At 35.6% G+C, this 19,341-nt stretch overlaps 1 protein-coding gene across 1 annotated transcript in view; it reads right to left on the reverse strand.

The window, feature by feature from the left end:
• Positions 1 to 19,341, reverse strand: part of SUPT3H (SPT3 homolog, SAGA and STAGA complex component) — a 507,641-nt gene that overhangs the window by 223,212 nt on the left and 265,088 nt on the right. Inside the window, exon 7 of the mRNA XM_049765516.1 lies at positions 957 to 1,032. Within this exon, the coding sequence (XP_049621473.1) occupies positions 957 to 1,032 (76 nt within the window). The remainder of the gene's footprint in view (positions 1 to 956; positions 1,033 to 19,341) is intronic.

Consider the following 19,341-nt stretch of genomic DNA (forward strand, 5'->3'; position numbering starts at 1 on the left):
TACAGATGTATGATGCCAGATTGTTAGTCAGACTGTGAAGTATATTTAGTCAGGGGAAAATGGCTTCCAAAAGATGTTTTTCTATATTTTACTGACATTTACATGGGGCACTATATGAAATGTGTCATTTATTTGTCCTTTATGATCTATAAATAAAGCTCTCATTTTCATTTTCTAAATCAAATACATTGTGAGTGGGACCACAAAATAGTTCGTTGTTTAAAGATACCATTGTGTCTATGATCCCTCAGACCAAGGTCATGTGCTGTTTTGTCATATTTCGAATTGGACTTTTATGACACTTACTCTTTGACCTTTATCCTGTGAGTCCTAGTCATCACTGGACTGTTCCTGAAAAGATGCTGTGCTGAACAATCTTGCTTAATATTTATTATTACTCTTTTAGTACTTTACGTAAACCTACAAGGAATGATGAGACTCTAATTTTAACCTAGCATGACATGAATGAGTACTAATAAATTTGACTAACACCACAGCAGAAAGTTACAAAAAATTTTAGAATAAAACTTATGTATTGGTAGGCTCCTTTGTGGTAATATGATTTACCTATAAATATATGGAATGCTTGATATGTATTAATTTTAGAGGCTTTTAAATATGATATACTAGATTCATTATGGATCAAATAGAGTCATAAAGCTATTATGAATATGATCAAGAAACTAAAACAAAATGTAAATAGATTAAGAAAAATAAAAATTTTCTGAATAAAAGTAGTTTGTGTGAATAACTTGTTTTCTGTGTACCCTTTAAAATCTCAATACTATTAATAGTAAAATAGTAGAGTTAGGTAAAATATTTATAAGCTCCCCTACAGTACAGACTGTTTCTATAATAATTATAACTTGTGTACATTAAACTACCAATATTTAAGGACCATAAAATGTCATACTTTGCGATATATGTAAAATGAAGCAAATTTAAATGATACTTACAGAAACTTAATTGTCGACTTTCACAGAATTCTGCATATTGAGCTGAATCCATAATTCGACTTTGCCTTTCTGCTCTCTATTATATAAAAACACACAAAATGTTTTAAAGTTGCCTGTTACGTTTTCATTTTACTTTTGTACTCCAATTGAACAGTTTAGTACTATCACAAATATAATTGAAACCCAACTACAATCATGCTTGTAATGATGGTGCTTCCATAAAAATTTTATATAAAACATTTTATACTTAATTATGTAAATGAAAAGCATTTAAAAATGAAAAATTACTATGAGAATAGTATCAAATAGAAAAATGATCATTTTTTGCCTATTATATTTTTCAATGTTAAATAGAAATAGATTTCAATGTTAAATAAGAATTCAATGTTAAATGAATGGAAGCTATATATTTTCCTTTAGTTCAAACATGAATCCTGAACAAACAAATTCAAAATTTAAACTACAAAGAAAAATAATCAGAAAGGTAGATACAATATATATCTTTTTATCTGAATCCAGGTATGAGTTCTTTTCATTCGTGGATTTTTTTTAAAATTCAGTATAGCAGATTGTTTGCTGTTTCATTGTCCCATAAGAGGTAGGATAATTGTAATTCAATCAGTTTGGTGGGAAAGAATATTACCATTTCCACTTCCTTGGTAAAAGAAGACTTTGAAAACGAGACAAACTGGTTCTGGGAATGAGTTTCTGGTCAATAAAGAAATTTTTTCCCGAGATTTTAATTTCTTCTTTCTACTTAGGTAGGATGTTCACAAGTTTTCTTTCATTTTTTAATTTACACCTCTCTTCTTTGCAGGGCTGGATCTTCCAAGCACTGATCAGGGTCCCAAGGTCCACTCTCTGTGAGACCTGGTCTACTCCTGACCAGACCCAGCAGGACGGTGAGCCTATAGGGTCACTTTGATGCTGTAACTAGAAATCTGGGCCTAACATATACAAGCCCTTTGAACTCTCCTTACTGCACTAAGGATGTCTATGTTTTAGACCTTGTTTTATTTGCAATGAGGGGACTTGGGGACATGAACTCAGGACCTCAAAAATACAAGGCCAGAATTCTACCAATAGTCCTCAGCAAGTTTTCCTTATCAGAGTTTTTGAAACTTGAATATCATTTCTGATATCTGGATTAAAAATTTTTTTAAACTGAAAAGTTTCATTTTAAGTATAATAAATTCACTTGTTTAGATGAAGTTCAAGTTAAGGTCAATTTAATTTCGATGATTTATCACTTGATGAAAGGAATAATGGTGTACTGGGAAAAATAGATGAAATGGGTAGGAGTTAATGTAAAATTCATAAACTACTGTGATCCCTTCTAAGATTGACTGATATTTTCCCTTCTTTTTCTTCCTGATTTCCCACTCATATACTCACAAACATCATATATGCTGATACAAGTCAAGACTCTTCACGTATATTTATATCTGAGTTCAAGTCCCTTTTAACATGTATAAAGTAAATATTATATACACAGATGTATGCACATTGTATATGTATATATCTCCTGTCTAAAACAGGGGATCTAAAACATCATTTTCCTTTGAGGATGTTTTATTAGGTGAGATTTTATGTACTCGGAAGTATTTTTTGATATATTAAATAACTTAATTTTTTCTTCTCTTTGTATCTGACACACGACAATGACTATTTGCCAAAGGATCTAGGAAGTAAGCAAGAAGAAATGGAAACACTTTATTCTCTATTTTTTTACATGTGTTACTATAGAATTAATCTTTCAGGTCTGAATATCTATATTTTTTGGCCACACCCAGTGACGCTCAGGGGTTACTCCTGGCTATGTTCTCAGAAATCGCTCCTGGCTTGGGGTATCATATGGGATACTGGGGGATCAAACCTGTGGTCCATCCTAGGTTAGTGCATGTAAAGCAAACACCCTACCACTTGTGCCACTGCTCTGGCCCCCTGAATATCTATTTTATAGAAAATATATAATGTGGTAAATAAGCCATAAACTTGTCAAATAAACAAATGCTATTATTTTAATTTAGGATCAGGTTAAATTGCCATCAGTGTAATACAGTCAATAGTCATATTTGTCTTTGTAGCTAATCACCTTAAGCACACACCCTGTTTTAACATCCAGAGAACACACCCTGTTTTCTTTCCATAATCCCTTTACCCATTCTTCCCTCTAAACACAGAAGCATAACCCTGTTGTAATCCTCTCTCACATCCTACTCAATTGAATGGCAGAGTCCACATCTTACTCTCCCCTAAATCAAATATCCCTTTCCTAGCTAAAATAAATGAAGTTACTCTTCTGAAGTGACTGGTGGTTGCTTCTTACTGAGTGCTCTACTTGCCTGATATCTGACCTCACCAGTGACTTCTACATCTTGGGAATATGACCTCACCAGCATCATTTACAGATCTTGCCTGTTATTCTTCATAAGGCACTATCATTCATCCCAAACATGCCAGATGAAAAAGGCTTATAGAAAAGGACAGAGTTCCTAATGGTTTCTCAACACTAATTTTTCACTTACAAAGTAGAACAATTAAGATTTGACTTCTGTATATATGCTTAGGTAGATTATACATCTCCAGTAAACATTGATGAAAATGAATATTAGAAAGACTGATTCTGAGCAGCTATGATTGCTTGAGCTACCCCTTTTCATAAGTAAATTTAGCTATTTGAAATTATTATGAAATGCAAAGCCTATACTCTGATTACATTTCAGACACTAGAAACTTTTAAATTATTACTATTAACTTCCATTCCTTTCAAACACCCTCTTCAGTGTCTGTTCTCTTTTCTTGATTAGTTTGAATTTAATTCTTTTAGGATTTGAGCAGTAATCTTTGATATCAAGAGCCTCATGATGATGGCCTGAGCGCATGAATAAGAAATATTCAGTCAGGGCCTAGCAGCTCCACACAATACGCAAAGCAGAGCAGCAGTGACCATAGCAAAAATTGATGAGCAGTATAAAAATCATAGCATATGATTTCTAGAGGATAGTTTAAATTTCAACTTATTCTATTCCTCTCGTAATTTCAATAGGCTTAAAGCACATGTTATGTGTGCAGGAAGCTTATATTCCATTCCCTCTATCAGTGATCCAAAAACTGTGGGAGTTATTTCCAAACTAAAAAACTAAAAAACAAGGAGTAGCCCAATCACTGTTTAAAATGTCTCCCACACTCAGTAATATCTTATCTCAATATTTCATTTGGTATCCTCAAAATACTATATATTGTCTTACAAAGAGGCATCATATAGCCACTAAATTCAACAGGATCGTGTTCATTAAAATTGAAATTTTTTTTTGCATATGACTGACAAGTTTTCCCATTACCATTTGTTGAAAAGGCTTTCCTTGGTTCACTAAACATTTGTTTTTGCTCCTTTATTAAAGATTAACTGTCCATATAGTTAAGAATCTGTCTCTAGACCAGGGATCTTCAAACTACGGCCCGCGGGCCACATGCGGCCTGCAGAGGAGTCTGATCCAGCCGCCAGTAGTGAGCTCTGATTGGTTGCCAAGATACCTGCCAGCATATACACTCAGTGTATATCCAAATATCAGGAACCATGCACTCAAAATGGTAACCATCTTTGGCAGCACTTAACGCCTGTGAACAGACTTTTTCAAGAATGAAACATCTGAAATCTCCAACCAGATCAAGGTTAACTGATGCCCACTTGCATCACTTTTTACGGCTGGCAGTGACAAATATGGAACCGGACATTGACCATCTCATTAGCCAAAAGCAGGCCCACAGTTCCCATTGAAATACTAGTGTGTGATCTGTTTATTTATAAATGGTTTTAATGTTATTTATATAAGATATGTGCAGTGTGAGTAGGAATTAGTAGCTCATATAGTCCGGCCCTCCAGCTCTCTAAGGGACCATAATCCGGCCCCCACTTTAAAAAGTTTGAAGACCCCTGCTCTAGACTCTCAATTCTATTCTGGTGAGAGTCTGTTATTGTAGCACCAAGCTGTTTTGATTTCTACAGCCTTCTGATATAGTTTGAAGCTGAGGAAAAATAAACCTCCCATTTTCTTTTTTCCTAGGATTGTTTTGACTGTTTTTGGGGGAGGGGTTATTACACCATATGCAATCTAGCAGAATTTGGTCTATGTCTTTAAAAAATTTCATGGGTATTTTTATATGGATGACACAGAATCTGTATAATGCTTTAGGCAAGACTGTCATTTGACAATATTAATCATTGTAGTCCAAGAGTAGGTGATGTGCTTCCATTTATCGCCTGTGTCCTCTTTTATTCTTTTTAGTACTGTTTAATAGTGTTATCTGTGTAAATCTTTCACCTTTTTTCTGAAGCTAATTCCTAAGTATTTGATTTCCTGAGGCACAAAAAATAAGATTGTTCTTTTAAATTTCTCTTCTATTTTGTTATTCGCACATGAAAGGCATGGATTTCTACAAACTGATTTTGTAGTCTACCACCTTATGTGCAAATCATTATTTCTAGGTACTTCTTTTTGTAGTCTTTAGGGTTTTCTAATTACAGTATCATTTTATCTGTAAACAGTGAGCAACTGAGTTCTTTCCCAATGTGATATCCTTACTATCTCTCCCTTGCCAAACGGCTCAAGCAAGGAGCTCTAATACTATATTGAATAGGAGCAGTAAGGGTGTGCAACCTCATCTTGTGCCTGACGTTAGAGGAAAGGCTTTTAGTTTTCCACCACTGATTGTGATGCTTACTCTGGGCTTCAGATATAGGGCTTTAACTATCTTGAGAAAGGTTATTTACGCCTCCATTTTATTGAGAATTTTTATCATGTTTGATGAATGTTGGATCCTGTCAAATGCTTTCTCTGTGTCTATTAATATGACCATATGACGTTTATTGTGAGCCATAGTGCCTAGAATGAAGATATTTTATTTATATAACACATACAAGTTAAATGAGTAAGGTCCTGGTTAGCCAACAGGGACATAATACAACAGGAAATAAAAATTAGAATAGATTTGATCATGCACAGTAGTAGAGTGACACTCATTCCAGGGCTGGATTACTTGAGCAGCCAGCAATTTCACTTAATCCTCATGGTTTCACTGAAGTCAATATAAAGTCCTATCTAGAAGCTATACACTGGTATATCTCCTAGTGATCTATCAAGTCAAATGACCTTATTATTCTTCAACAAAATAGATCACGGATCCTAACTTTTAATCTAATATAACTTTAATTCTTTCTTACTTCTACCTCATAATAGAAAAAAGGATCAAATACAACCAAGTATTATTTTAATTATTTTTAGAAATCTTATAAAAAGAATTGTTATGTTCCTTCTCAATGGAAAAGGCAAAATACCAATGATAATCTACTAGCTATCTCATGTTAGATAGGAATTAGTTCAATTTGAAACTTCTAGCAACATCTAGCAACTTGATTTCATGTATACGGTGAAATGTTTACGCATGCTGATCTATGTGTGTTGTATAAGGATATTAAGAAACTAGTGAACATAAGCTGAAGACACTGAGAAACCATATCTATTCAATGTAGGTAAGTAATGTGAGGTCCAGAAAAATTCAGAATTTGCCTGGATTGTCTCAGAGGCAAATGATTAACACAGTGAAGGCTTATGGGCTAGATACGTCATTTTGTAGTTATATAAATTCCCCCAATCAAGAGTCAGGATATACTCCCCCAAATCAATTGGTAGATTTTCTTTGACCATTGTTAAGTTCCTGGGCCTGGAGTATTGCAATAGATTTGACCAATTCCTCAAAATATTTTCATTCTTCCAACACATCTGGCTATAACTACTTAAATATAAACAGAGGAGTCCACTTTGGCATCTTGCAAGACTTCGCCATAGTAGGCTCTTCTCCCTCCCCATACTACTTCTATTACTCTGTCTCATAAACGGAAACAAATGGCTCTCAGCTGATCACTGCATCAATTCAAACTCAAATGCCTGGCTTCCAAATGTAGCCATAATTGGGTCCATTCTGTGTAGTCAAGCAATGTTCTCACTAAAACCTAACATACTCTTTGCTTCAGTCAGGTTATACTTTGTCTCAAATGCCACATTATACTGTTCTTTTAATCTATCTGATTACTGAGCTACCAGTACTCCCTTCCCCATCCAGATGGTAATTTAACTCCTCTTTCATCATAGGTATTTCCCCCTCTAGGATATTTACCTTGAAATCACAATGATTTTTTTTTCTTCTGAAACTTATTTTTTCTTTCCACGTACTTCTTTCATACCAATGACTTTGATTTGTGTTTTGGGGCCATTTCTGGCAGTTATTTAGGCTTACTCCTGGTTCTTAGGGATCATTCCTGGCATTGCTTGGGATGCCAGGGTTTGAACTGGTTCAGCAGTGTGCAAGGCTATGCTATCTGCTTACTATGTACTTACCTCCTATGCTATCACTCCAGCCCTATACTCTGTACTTCACTTTTCTTTTTTTTTTTGGGGGGGCACACCCCGTGGTGCTCTGGGGTTACTCCTGGCTTTGTGCTCAGAAATTGCTCTTGGCAGGCCAGAGGACCATACAGGATGCCAGGAATCGAACTTGGTTATGTCCCAGGCTGGCTGTGTGCAAGGCAAACACCCTACCGCTGTACTATCTCTCCAGCTTCCTACACCATACTTTTCGCTTTTTTATTTTCTCCTTGAATGTCAGCAGCCTCTTTCCCCCTGACCTGCTTTTTATTTATTATAATAATAATTTTTATTTTGACCAAAGTGGATTACATATCTTTCACAGTAATATTTTAGGTACATATTAACATTGAATCAGGGGATTCCCATCACCAAAGTTGTCCTTCTTTCACCCCCGTTCCCAGCTTGTATCCGATATCCCTCTCCCTTACCACCTGGGCTGCTAGTATAAGTGGTCCCTTCTGTGTCTAGCTTGTTGTAGATTGGGTATCAATTCTTTTGTCATTGGCTTTGGATTTGGTGTTTAAGTCCGATCTATACTTTTCTATGTGAGACTTTTGTCTTCCCTCAAAGATTATAGCTGCAAGAATTTATTATGAAACTCTATATAATATTCTTAATAATAAGCACTAAGAAAAAAATTACAAATGCAAAAGTAAAAATGTCTTAATTCCATTTATGCTTAAACACATGTTGTGTATACAACATTGGGGGAAAAAGTCTGTAAGCATATACATTATACCTTTAATAGTATTTCTACCTAAATACTATTTCTATCATTCTAAATATAATTATAACAAAAAAACCATATAAAACGTAAGTTATGTTTTTCTTCTTTTTTTTTTCCTGTCTTCTTCCAACAGAACCATACAACTTGAATTATATTGTTCTGCTTAATGAATTGAGGGGGAAAATAAATAAAAAATGAATGGTATCAGGACCAAACAGCTGTATGAACATTGAGTGGAAATAAATAATGATTAGACTTAAACACCAAACCTGAAGTCAACAACATCAGAATCGATAACCTATCTACAACAAGCTATACACAGAGGGGAACAGTTATACTAGCACTTCAGGGGACAGAGGAGGGAGATATGGGACACATGCTGGGAAAAGGGGTGGAGGGAGGATAACCCTGGTGGTGGGAATGGCCCTGACTCATTGTCACATGTATCTTAAATATTACTGTGAGAGATTTGTTATTCACCTTGGTCACAATAAAAATTATTAAAAAATAAATATCATTATAGAACATATGATGAAAGGTAAATTTAATTATTTTTGTTTTGCTTTGTGGTCTGGCCACATCTAGCTGTGCCTAAAGCTTACCCCTGGCTCTTCATTCAGGGATCATTCCAGGAAGGGCTCAGAGGTTAAATGGCTCTGGAGATCAAACTCAGGTCTGTTATGAGTAATGCATTACCCTTGTACTATCTCTCTGGCCTCAGAAAAATTCACATTTAGTTACAAATATTTTTACACTTTAATCTTTTAAAACGTAAATTACAATAAAAATTAAAATAAGTGAAAGTTTTCCTTTGCTTGACTTACAAAGAAAATATACAGACACATATGTAGAAACAATTACTGGTTAAAATCAGAGAAACAGCATAGATGCATATATGTGTGTGTGTGTGTGTGTGTGTGTGTGTGTGTGTGTGTGTGTGTGTGTGTGTGTGTGTGTGTGTGTGTGTACAGATGAGAGAGAAGAAAAAATTGTCACTGCAATATTCAGGAAGCCAAATCACAATTGTGACTGATAATCACAAAATTAAGATTTTCAATTTTTTCTTCTGAGTGACTTTTTAAATACAATTCTGTGTATCAAGGTATTAAGAATGTATTACAGTAATCACATGAGATTGCCTAAAGAAACACCTGTTGATTCTAGGAAAATGATCAGTGGATTTTAAAAAAATTTTGTGCTTAAATTATGTGAGTAACTGTCAGCAAGCATCAGTTATTGGAAAATAAAGACATTCGATATGTCACAACAGATATTTCAAAATCCTGATTTTCTTTTTTGTCTATAATAATTAATGAAGATATATAAGAATTTAAAAATTTCTCTATTTTTTTCTTTTTGTTTTTGGGCCACGCCTGTTGACACTCAGTGGTTACTCCTGGCTATGCGCTCAGAAATCACTCCTGGCGTGGGGGGTACCATATGGGACGAACCGCGGTCCGCCCCAGCCTAGCGCTTGTAAGGCAGATGCCTTACCTCTAGTGCCACCTCTCCAGCCCCAAATTTCTCTATATTTTAACTATCAAGAATGAGCATGAAGCATTGTATATGTCAATAAGCTTATTAAAATATACATATTAAAATTAAAATGGGGCTGGAGAGATAGCATAGAGATAAGGCATTTGCCTTGTATACAGAAGGTCAGCAGTTTGAATCCCGTTATCCCATTTGGTCCCCTGAGTATGCCAGGAGTGATTTCTGAGCATAGAGTCAGGAGTAACCCCTGAGCGCTGTCAGGTATGACCCAAAAACCAAACCAAACCAAACCAAAAAACAACAACCAAAATAACCAAAAAAATAAAAAAACAAAGCTTAACGTTCATTTAAAAGTTTTAAATTGTACCTATTAAGCTAGTAATAGGGAAGGGTATATACAGTATATATATATACATATATACTGTCCTGTCCTATGATAAAATGTGTGCTTTCTAAAAAACATATCATTGTTTATCATATAACCTAATTTCATTAGTTATAAATTTCATGTAGCATTAGTAATTTTTCTACTTTTTTTCTGAAATTTTAACATGGTTTTAATAATAACTTGACAAAATATATAAAAAGCCATCTGACTGCCTGAAATAATTCTTCATGTTTTAGAATTTTTTTTTAAGGACCTGAACTTTTTTTTTTTTTTTTGGTTTGCATTTGTTTTTGGGCCACACCTGGCTGTGCTCAGGGATCACTTCTGGTGGTATCTCAGGTATTAAACCTGGGTTGGGAACATGAAAGGAAAAGACCCTGCTTCCTGTACTATTTCTTTATAATCCTTACCCCTACAGTTCTTTAAAGAAATAGAAAACTAGTTTCTATAAATTTTTATAAATGAAGATAACATCTTTTTGGGGTGGCTTTTATTTTAACATATGCCCAGTGTATATGGAATAGTATATGGCTTGCGTATGGCAACTTTTTAGGAGATCTAAAAAAACATTTCCAAAATGTCTCAAAGATTTATATAGTGGTCAGATTCCAGCACAAACATATAGATATAAATATTTGGTTGTTTAGGGTAAACATTATCACATTATCTGATAAATTCATAGAGAAAGATTCTATTGCACAAATTGTAGTTCATATTTTATTCTTATTTTTGAGTTACAACTGATGACTTGTCCATTCTGATTAAGCCAGCATCAAATTCTCTAATAGTCCAAAAGGCATACCAAACAGAGGGAGCCTCCATTTACACAAGAGAAATCTTAGCACCTCTAAATAAGTCCTTAGTGTAGCACAGTTCTCAACATCTTGATCAAGGACAAATAGGAATCTGTAGAAGGACATTAAGGTCCGACTTGAATCTTACTTTATTACTCTACTTACTGTATGGTACATCTAAGATTTTTTATTTTATTTTTTGGCTTTGGGGATACATCTGGTGGTGCTCAGGGGTCAATTCTGCCTGCGCACTTAAGGAAGAACTCCTAGTAGGCTGGGGGACTTTATGGGATGTCAGGGTTCACTTTCCTGTCTAAGTCATCATTATCATATCCTCCAGATTCACTGCAATAAGAACCAAGGGGCCTTCCATGTTTCTTCCCTCTCTACCCTTACAGTAGGTTACACAATAGTGATGTTTTAAAATATTATGACATTCATGTGCGACAACACATGTGAAAATAAAAGCCAAGATCTGTAAGCCAGAATGAGTTATAAATTCTGAGATAATCTGGCCTCTTCATTTCTTTCTGATCCTTTTTTCCTTATCTCATCTCTCAGACTCTACTGGCCTATTGTGACATTTCTTTCTTCTTCTTTTTTTTTTTTTTTTGCAAATAATTCACATTATTTTACTGAGGTATCTCTGTTTCCTCCAACCTGTGTAGAATGAAAATTTTATTCTAGTACCTAAAATTATGAACATTTTATTTTACAGTAAGATTATATCATTGCTTAACTAGATAGTTACTTATGCAAAATCTTTACACATATTTATATGAAAGTTAAAATATGCCAATTTCAGATTTATATTACTAAACAATAGAAATATTGAAAAAGAAATGTATTGAAACAAATTTATTTTCACAATCTAATTAATGATGCCGATCTAAGCTTTTTGAGATGATAATAAATTTATTCAAAGTTCTAATGCTAATGTTTTCTTTGATTTTCCCAAATGCAGGGAGCATGTTATACTGTCAGGAATATTCAACTATATTTAATTTTAATAAACTAAATAATATGTTACTGAACCTGTTTTAACTTTTTTTTTTTATTGTGACATTTCTTGCCGATGCCAAACACATCTCTATCTCAGGAACTTTGCATTTATAATCTTCATGTTCAGAATGTCTTATTTTAAAAAACATGTATGCATGTATGTATGTATGTATGTATGTATGTATGTATGTATGTATGTATGTATGTTTTTGAGCCACACCCGGTAGTGCTCAGGAATCACTCCTAGTTCTGTGCTCAGAAATCACCCCTGGCAGGTGCAGAGGATCATGAGGGATGCTAGGAATAGAACCCAGGTTTGTCCCAAGTCGGCCATGTGCAAGGCAAATGCCCTACCATTGTGCTATCACTCCAGCCCTGTTTAGAATATATTAACCCACATAATTGTCTAGCTTTTCCCCTTATTTCTCGTCAGTTTTTGTTCAATGGTTATCAAGTTATCTGCGATGTTGCTTATAATCAATTAATACAAACCCAGCAACTCACCCCTGTTCCCAGGTCACTCTGCCCACTACCTGGTCTCATTTTTCCTTTATGGCTCTTACTACCATTTGTCATAATAATTATATATTTATTTATATATTATTGATTTGTGCCCAACCAGAATATAAGATATAGTCCTTTTATTCACTGCTAAATCCCTAATACCTATGCAAAATTAATCCACAGTTGGTGTTTAACATATATAGAAGAATGATTCCACATATTTAAAAATATTTTTATGGATAGAAAGCTTATACATCTAAGGCAGGGCTTCTTCATCTTAGAATCATTAGTATTTTGACTAAATAACTCTGTGGTGGGATGGGTCCTTGGCATTCTAGAATTGTTAGAATTTCTGACCTCTACCACCCATTAGATGTGAATAGCATCTCCCCACTATTCCTCGGGTTGGGAAAACAAAAACTTGTCCCCACTGGGGCCAGAGTGACAGAACTGCAGGTAGGGAGTTTGCCCTGTACGGGACTATTCCAGGTTTGATCCCTGGCCTCACATATTGTCTTCTGAAACTGCTGGGAGTGATTTCTAAGCACAGAACCAGGAATAGTTGCTAAGTGCATGGGTGTGCCCTCCCCCAAATGTTCTTTAATACTGCTAAATATCCCCTTGGAAGGAAGACTACACGAAGAACAACTGGTCTATGGAAAGTGGGGCAACTGGGTGACTTATTACACCAGGTCTAGTACTCTGTTTCTTAACATGGTCTCATTTAACTCTTCCAATAATCCTAACTGGTTCCTGTATTTCTATGTCTGGGTTCTGATTTAACAAGTGAGTGGTCACAATATAGAAGGAACAACTAATCTCTGCACATAAGCATGATCTTTAAAATCATGGTGTACTGAAATACTTCTATCAAATGTCTCCTTGGCGATAACATCAAAAATCGATTTATTGATGGAGCACATATGAAAATGTGTTAAAATACAGAATAGAATCAACGATTCTATTTTAAAATATTCTGAGTAAATACAATAGGATTCATCCTCATCTCTCATCAGAACCCTGCTCCCTCACTGGAAGCTACTTGACTGTTTTCACACCCGTATAAGAGTAGCAAACTAATACAAAGATGGATTCCAATGACCAGCTTATGTTTTATAGCTTCAATTTTTTCATTTAAGAATACTTTTTAAAATGTGTTCTTAATAAATTAAACTTTATATATTATAAGAAGGCATCCTTATAAAATAGTTACATTATTCATTCAGGATTTTCTATTCAATGAAACTGCTGCTGTAAAAAGAACTTTAAAAATTCTCGTGATAAAAAAATGTTTAAATCTGAGTCATACTTCAAAAGTTCAAAAAGAAGAAAGATGCAACTATGAAAAGAATAATGAAGGCATTTACATTATGCACCAGCAAAGAAATGAAGTCACCAGTCTAGGACAAATTCTCAAGGGAGTATATAATAGAGGAAAAATAGGCTTTTACAACTGGACACCATCTGAGTTAAGATTAAAAACAAGACTAACCAAGTTAAATTGTTTATTCCTCTAAAAAGAATGCTCTTAATCATCTTAAGAAGTTTCTCTTCTCATAATTGGCTGAGCTATTTTCATGAGTCAGAAATGAGCAAGTTCATCCATAGAAATTTGCCACAGAGACTGAAGTAGCAGAAAGCATGAGTTAATCCAAAACAAAAGGAAGAAAATGGTTTCCTGATTTTGCAAGATTTAATCACTTAAAAAAGACCCAAGAATTAAGAGTTCACCAAATATGACTACTCTGAGAATTAAACAGGAATCATAGGTATCAAAATTGCTTTAATTTCAAATAGAAGAATGAACATTCTTAAATTTTTAACAAGCAGCACATTATATATATTCAGAAAATTAGTGATTTCTTTCATTTCCTATCTATAAAAATCTATCAAAATGATTTAATAAATTTTAAAACAGTATAACCTTTAAAGTAGTTGTGGGTCAAGAGACTCTCTAAATCATAAAGTCCCATGAAAATTTATCTTTTGAATAAACATTTACATTCATCAAGTCAAATAACCTGAACATATGACAGTGTCATGGGCTTCAAAGAATGCAAAACAGCAAAATCTCCTGAAATCATACATGCAAAACCTATAATTATGGTTATTTAACAAGATGGTTTCTGTTAAGACATTTAATGATGAGATTCTCATCCTTAGATGTCAGTGCCCAAGTTTTAATCAGTCTTTACTTACAAGTAAATGTATTGTAACTGTTATTTGATTAAATGTTAGTGGCCATTATCCCCTTCTTAAATAAGAAGGCTTAGAGAAGGCATGCCATAGAGGGTGTGGAAAAATTACAAAGAACAATAAAGGAAGGAGAAATGTTTGCGTAAAGTAGTGAAGGGAGGCAGCGTCTCACAGTAAATAAAGGAGCCATGGAAACTTTAAAGCAAAGGACAACTTTGTGTGAGGGAAAAGAGAGAGATAGAAATATCAAAGGTAGTAAAACAGGTAAAATCAAGCAAGTTAGAATCACTGCACAGAAGAGCATAATTTATGACTTTCATGTATATTGATGGCAGCAGCAGTGTAAGCACTTATTATAAATGATTGCAATGATTATAAATGTTCTCATTTTATAGCTAAAAAACTAAAATTTATAGCTCTATTTTAAAATATTTTATTTGTAATAGTTCGTTTTACAGAAAATTAGTAAGAATAGTGGAGTCAATTCTTTACCTAGCCATATCACTCAAGCACAACTTATTTCATCACAACTTAGAAGTCAAGTGGGTCGGATTGTTCAATACTTAAATGAGAGTTTCTGTGTCTTTTGACCAAGTTAAGGTATATTGCTTAAAGACCTAAGAATCAAACTGTCAAGCCTGTGTTCCTTCAACAATTAATACGGACAAATCTCCTATGACAAATCTCCTTACTGAAATATACTGAAATTATACCATGAGGTAGAATTTTCTCATCTGCACATTACTCCTACTATGTTAGAAGAACCCCTAAATGTTTACCTGAAATGTTCCTTAGTTGCTTGGTTATAAAACTGGTTTAGTTCATTCTTTCTTTTTTGTTTTTGGGCCACATCTGGCAGTGTTCGGGGTCTTTTCCTGGCTCTGCACTCAAGGATCACTCTGGCTAGACTCTTGGGACCACATGCAGTGTCAGGGATAGAAGAATTTGTGTCACTTTGTCTTTTGATCTGTGCAAAGCCCAAGACCACTAAATACTGAGACTGTTTACAACAACCTTCACTGAGCAAAACTTCTGGCACCATAAAGAAGACTCTATCCTAGACTTCACCCTAGGAAATGTGCAAAAATCAAGATCTCTAATATAGAGGACTGACTTTGATAACCAAAACCAAGCAGAACATTTCCTGGCACCACAAAGAAAGACTTTGGGCTTTAACAATGTAAAGGTCTGGAATTGTAGTCCAGCTCATGAGAGTATGATTTAACAGTGGAGACATCCTGTATATCTTAGGCCAAGGGAGTTTCCTTTCTAATTTCCCGAATACTTGATGTGCCTATGCAAAAACAAGACAAAAAAAGCACTCGTCATACGAGTCCCCTTCTATTCTTTTAATTCATGAGACAGTCATTCTGACTACCTGATCAATTCTCCTGTGGCCTGCACCTTGGTTCTCCATGGGGAACTTCTCAGAGACAGGTGAACTGTCCCACCCCTCTGGAAGGAGCTGGTTGCTGCTACAGACCCTGAAGCATGGAGGACAGCCATTCTGACCACCTTCTCAACTCTCCTATGGCCTGCTCCTTGGTCCTCCCAGCCCATCGCTCGCTGGGGTGCTTCTTCAGAGGTGAATTGTCCTGCCCACAAAGTGTAAAAATGGAGGAGTGGCCACTCCGTTTTGCTCCACAGACACACACATCTTCTAGCCAATGAATCCCACCATAACACGTAGAAAAAAACACACTACAAGTGTGAAGTGGGGAAACAACTTAGGCCAAAACCCAGAATAGAGAAAGAAGATGGCAGCTCTGATGACCCAAAAACTGCCAACCACCTAGTTAGCCTCTCAAATAAGGAGTTTAGAGAAGAAATATGGAGGATATTCATAAAACTCAAAGAAAGCATAGATTGAGTTGAATGGAACATAAATAAGAATCAAGAGGATATGAAGATAGAAATCAGAAAACTCCAAACTGAAACAACAGGTCTGAAACTCAGTAGATGAAATGAAAACCTCAATGGAAAGCCTTTCCAACAGGGTAACAGCAGCTGAGGACAGAACCAGTGAGCTGGAAGATGAGATACATAACAACTCCATACAACAGAAGAGATTGGAAAAGATCAGACAAATGAAAGCAAATGATCAGATAAGAGAAAGATTATTCAAAGAATGTGAACAGATGAAAATAAAAATCTTTTATAAACTCAACAGAAACAACATCAGTATCATTGGGAGTCCCAGAGACCCAAGAAGATAATCTCCAGGAAGAATCAACAGTCAAGATAGCATTGCAGAGAAACTCCCAGAGCTAAAGACAACAAGCAACCAAATCCTACATGCCGAAAGAGTACCAGCTAAAAGAGACCTGAATAGAAGCATCCCAAGACACATCCAAGTTACAATGATGAATCCAACAGATAGATAGAATACTGAGAGCAGCAAGATCAAAAAGAGAAGGCCGGAGCAGTGACACAAGCGGTAGGGTGTTTGCCTTGCACATGCTAACCTAGAACGAACTGCAGTTCAATCCCCTGTTGTCCCATATGTCCCGTAAGCCAGGTGCAATTTCTGAGTGCATAGCCAGGAGTAACCCCTGAGTGTCACTGGGTATAACCCAAAAAACAAACAAAACAAAGCAAAACAAAAAGATCAAAAAGGGAAACTACATTCAAAGAAGCATCCTTAACATTTACAACAGACCTGTCACAAGAAACCGTCAAGGCCAGAAGACAGTGATGGGGTATAGTGACAAAACTCAACGAAATGAATGTTTCACCTAGAATTTGAATATATAACTTCTAGACAAGGGCTCCTGACCACTTTTTTTCTTCCTTTTTTCCTTTTTTAATCAGAACCATAGGACATGAATCATCTTGTTCTGCCTCATTTTTCTATGTCTTCCTACAAACTAAGAAAAAAAATGCAGATGGTACCAGGGGCAAAGTAGTGTCTCATGAGCATTGAGTGGAAATAAAAAATGATCAGACTTGAATACCCAACTCAAAGCCAATGACCATAAAATAAAGAGACCCAAACCACAACAAGCTATACACAAAGGGGACCTGCTACATTAGCAGCTCCAGGGGGCTAAGTAGAGAGCTATGGGATGCATGCTGGAAACAGTGACAGAGGGAAGTCATCATGGGTGGTGGGAATTGCCCTAATTCACTCTCACTATGTACCTTAAACATAACTGTGAAAGACCTGTAATTCACAATGGTCTCAATCAAAATTAAAAAATCAGAAGAACCTGTGTCAATCACATAAAACGGTAAATGCTCTAGTAGCTGTACGACTGCTCCAGCAATAATTGATGTAGATTTTATAAAAGCACAGTTCCATTTTTATTGGGTCTAAAAATTCATTGTAATATAAGTTATCCAAAAACATTACAGTATTATTTTACATAATTACTTCTAAAGTCACATGCAATACATTATCTGAGTCATTTCATGGAGGGACATATTAAAGGTAAAGTCCATATACTGATCACTCCTATATATTATCAATTGCTCATATATATTATCAATTTTCTTGTTTTAATTAATTCTCTAGTTTGAATGAGGTCCTGGATTCAACTCTTGACACTGAATGGCACCTAAGTGTCCCCTAACCCAATTCCCACCTATTCCCAGGACTATTGAAGTGGTTCTCATGATTACATAGTTATTATTTCTTTTCTTTTTCTTTGGTATTTTGGGCTACAACTGCTGACACTCTGATGTTACTCCTGGCTATGCAGTCAGAAATTGCTCCTCGCTTGGAGGACCATATGGGACGCTGGTGGGGTCAAACCGCTGTCCATCCTAGGCTAGTGCTGGCAAGCCTTACTGCTCTGTGCCACTGCTCCGGCCCCTAGTTATTATTTCTTAAACACACATTTGAGCTAGATCAATTATATATATTATCACAAATCCTTTCTAACAGTTCTAAGCTGTGAGTTCACTTGAAGAACCCAAGATTCAGAAACTTTAAATTGTTCAGGAAAGCAAGGTCACTATGGACAACATAAAGGACTGGTTTAAACATGTAGGTCTGTCGGACCCCAAAGCAGATGTCCTAGTCGTAATATTGTGCTGTCTAAGCAGAACATTAGACAGGACACAAGCATACAAAAGGTAGCACCATTGAAAAGATTAAAATAGTCTACTTTTTTTCTCTTTGGTGCCAAGGACTGTCTGTCCCTCATAATTGTGAAGTATGTTGTCTACAACTGAGCCTCCTGCCTGACCTACCATATTTGCTGGCATATAAGACAACTGGGCGTATAAGATGACCCCCTAATTTTGCAGTTAAAACATAGGTTGAGGCCTATATTTGCTGTATCAGACAGAACGTTCCTGTGCTGCAACTGTATGTACCACAGTGAGCCAATCACAACAAGCAAAGGTTCAAAGGTTGTACTATCATAGACTTCCTCTCTGACTCTGGCCAATCTGAGCAGGCTTTTGACAGTGTCGATTGGGGTCCAGAACATTGTCTAATTTGCATGCATCAAAAGCCTGCTTGGATTGGTTGAGTGAGAGAGGCGGTCCGAGCAGCCTTGCAGTGATTGGTGCAGAACATTGTCTCATTTGCATGCATCAAAAGCCTGCTTGGATTGGCCGAGTCAGAGAGGCAGTCCGAACAGCCTGGCAGTGATTGGTGCAGGATCGAGTTGGAAAATTCCTTTGGTGGCAATAGTCAGACAATTTTCATTTAGCGACATACTGAAACATTTTTTCGGGATATACTCGGCATATAACCGCTTTTCGGTTGACTTTTCTTTTTGTTCCAAATGTCGTCTTATACGTCGGAAAATACGGTAGTTTCGTCATTCTTCCATAAAAATTTTGTATTATATTTTATGAATACTGATCTCCTTGATTAGAAAATGATGCTAAGGGAACAAAT

The sequence above is a fragment of the Suncus etruscus genome, chromosome 18 (assembly GCF_024139225.1).
Source record: "Suncus etruscus isolate mSunEtr1 chromosome 18, mSunEtr1.pri.cur, whole genome shotgun sequence".
Classification (NCBI taxonomy): Eukaryota; Metazoa; Chordata; class Mammalia; order Eulipotyphla; family Soricidae; genus Suncus; species Suncus etruscus.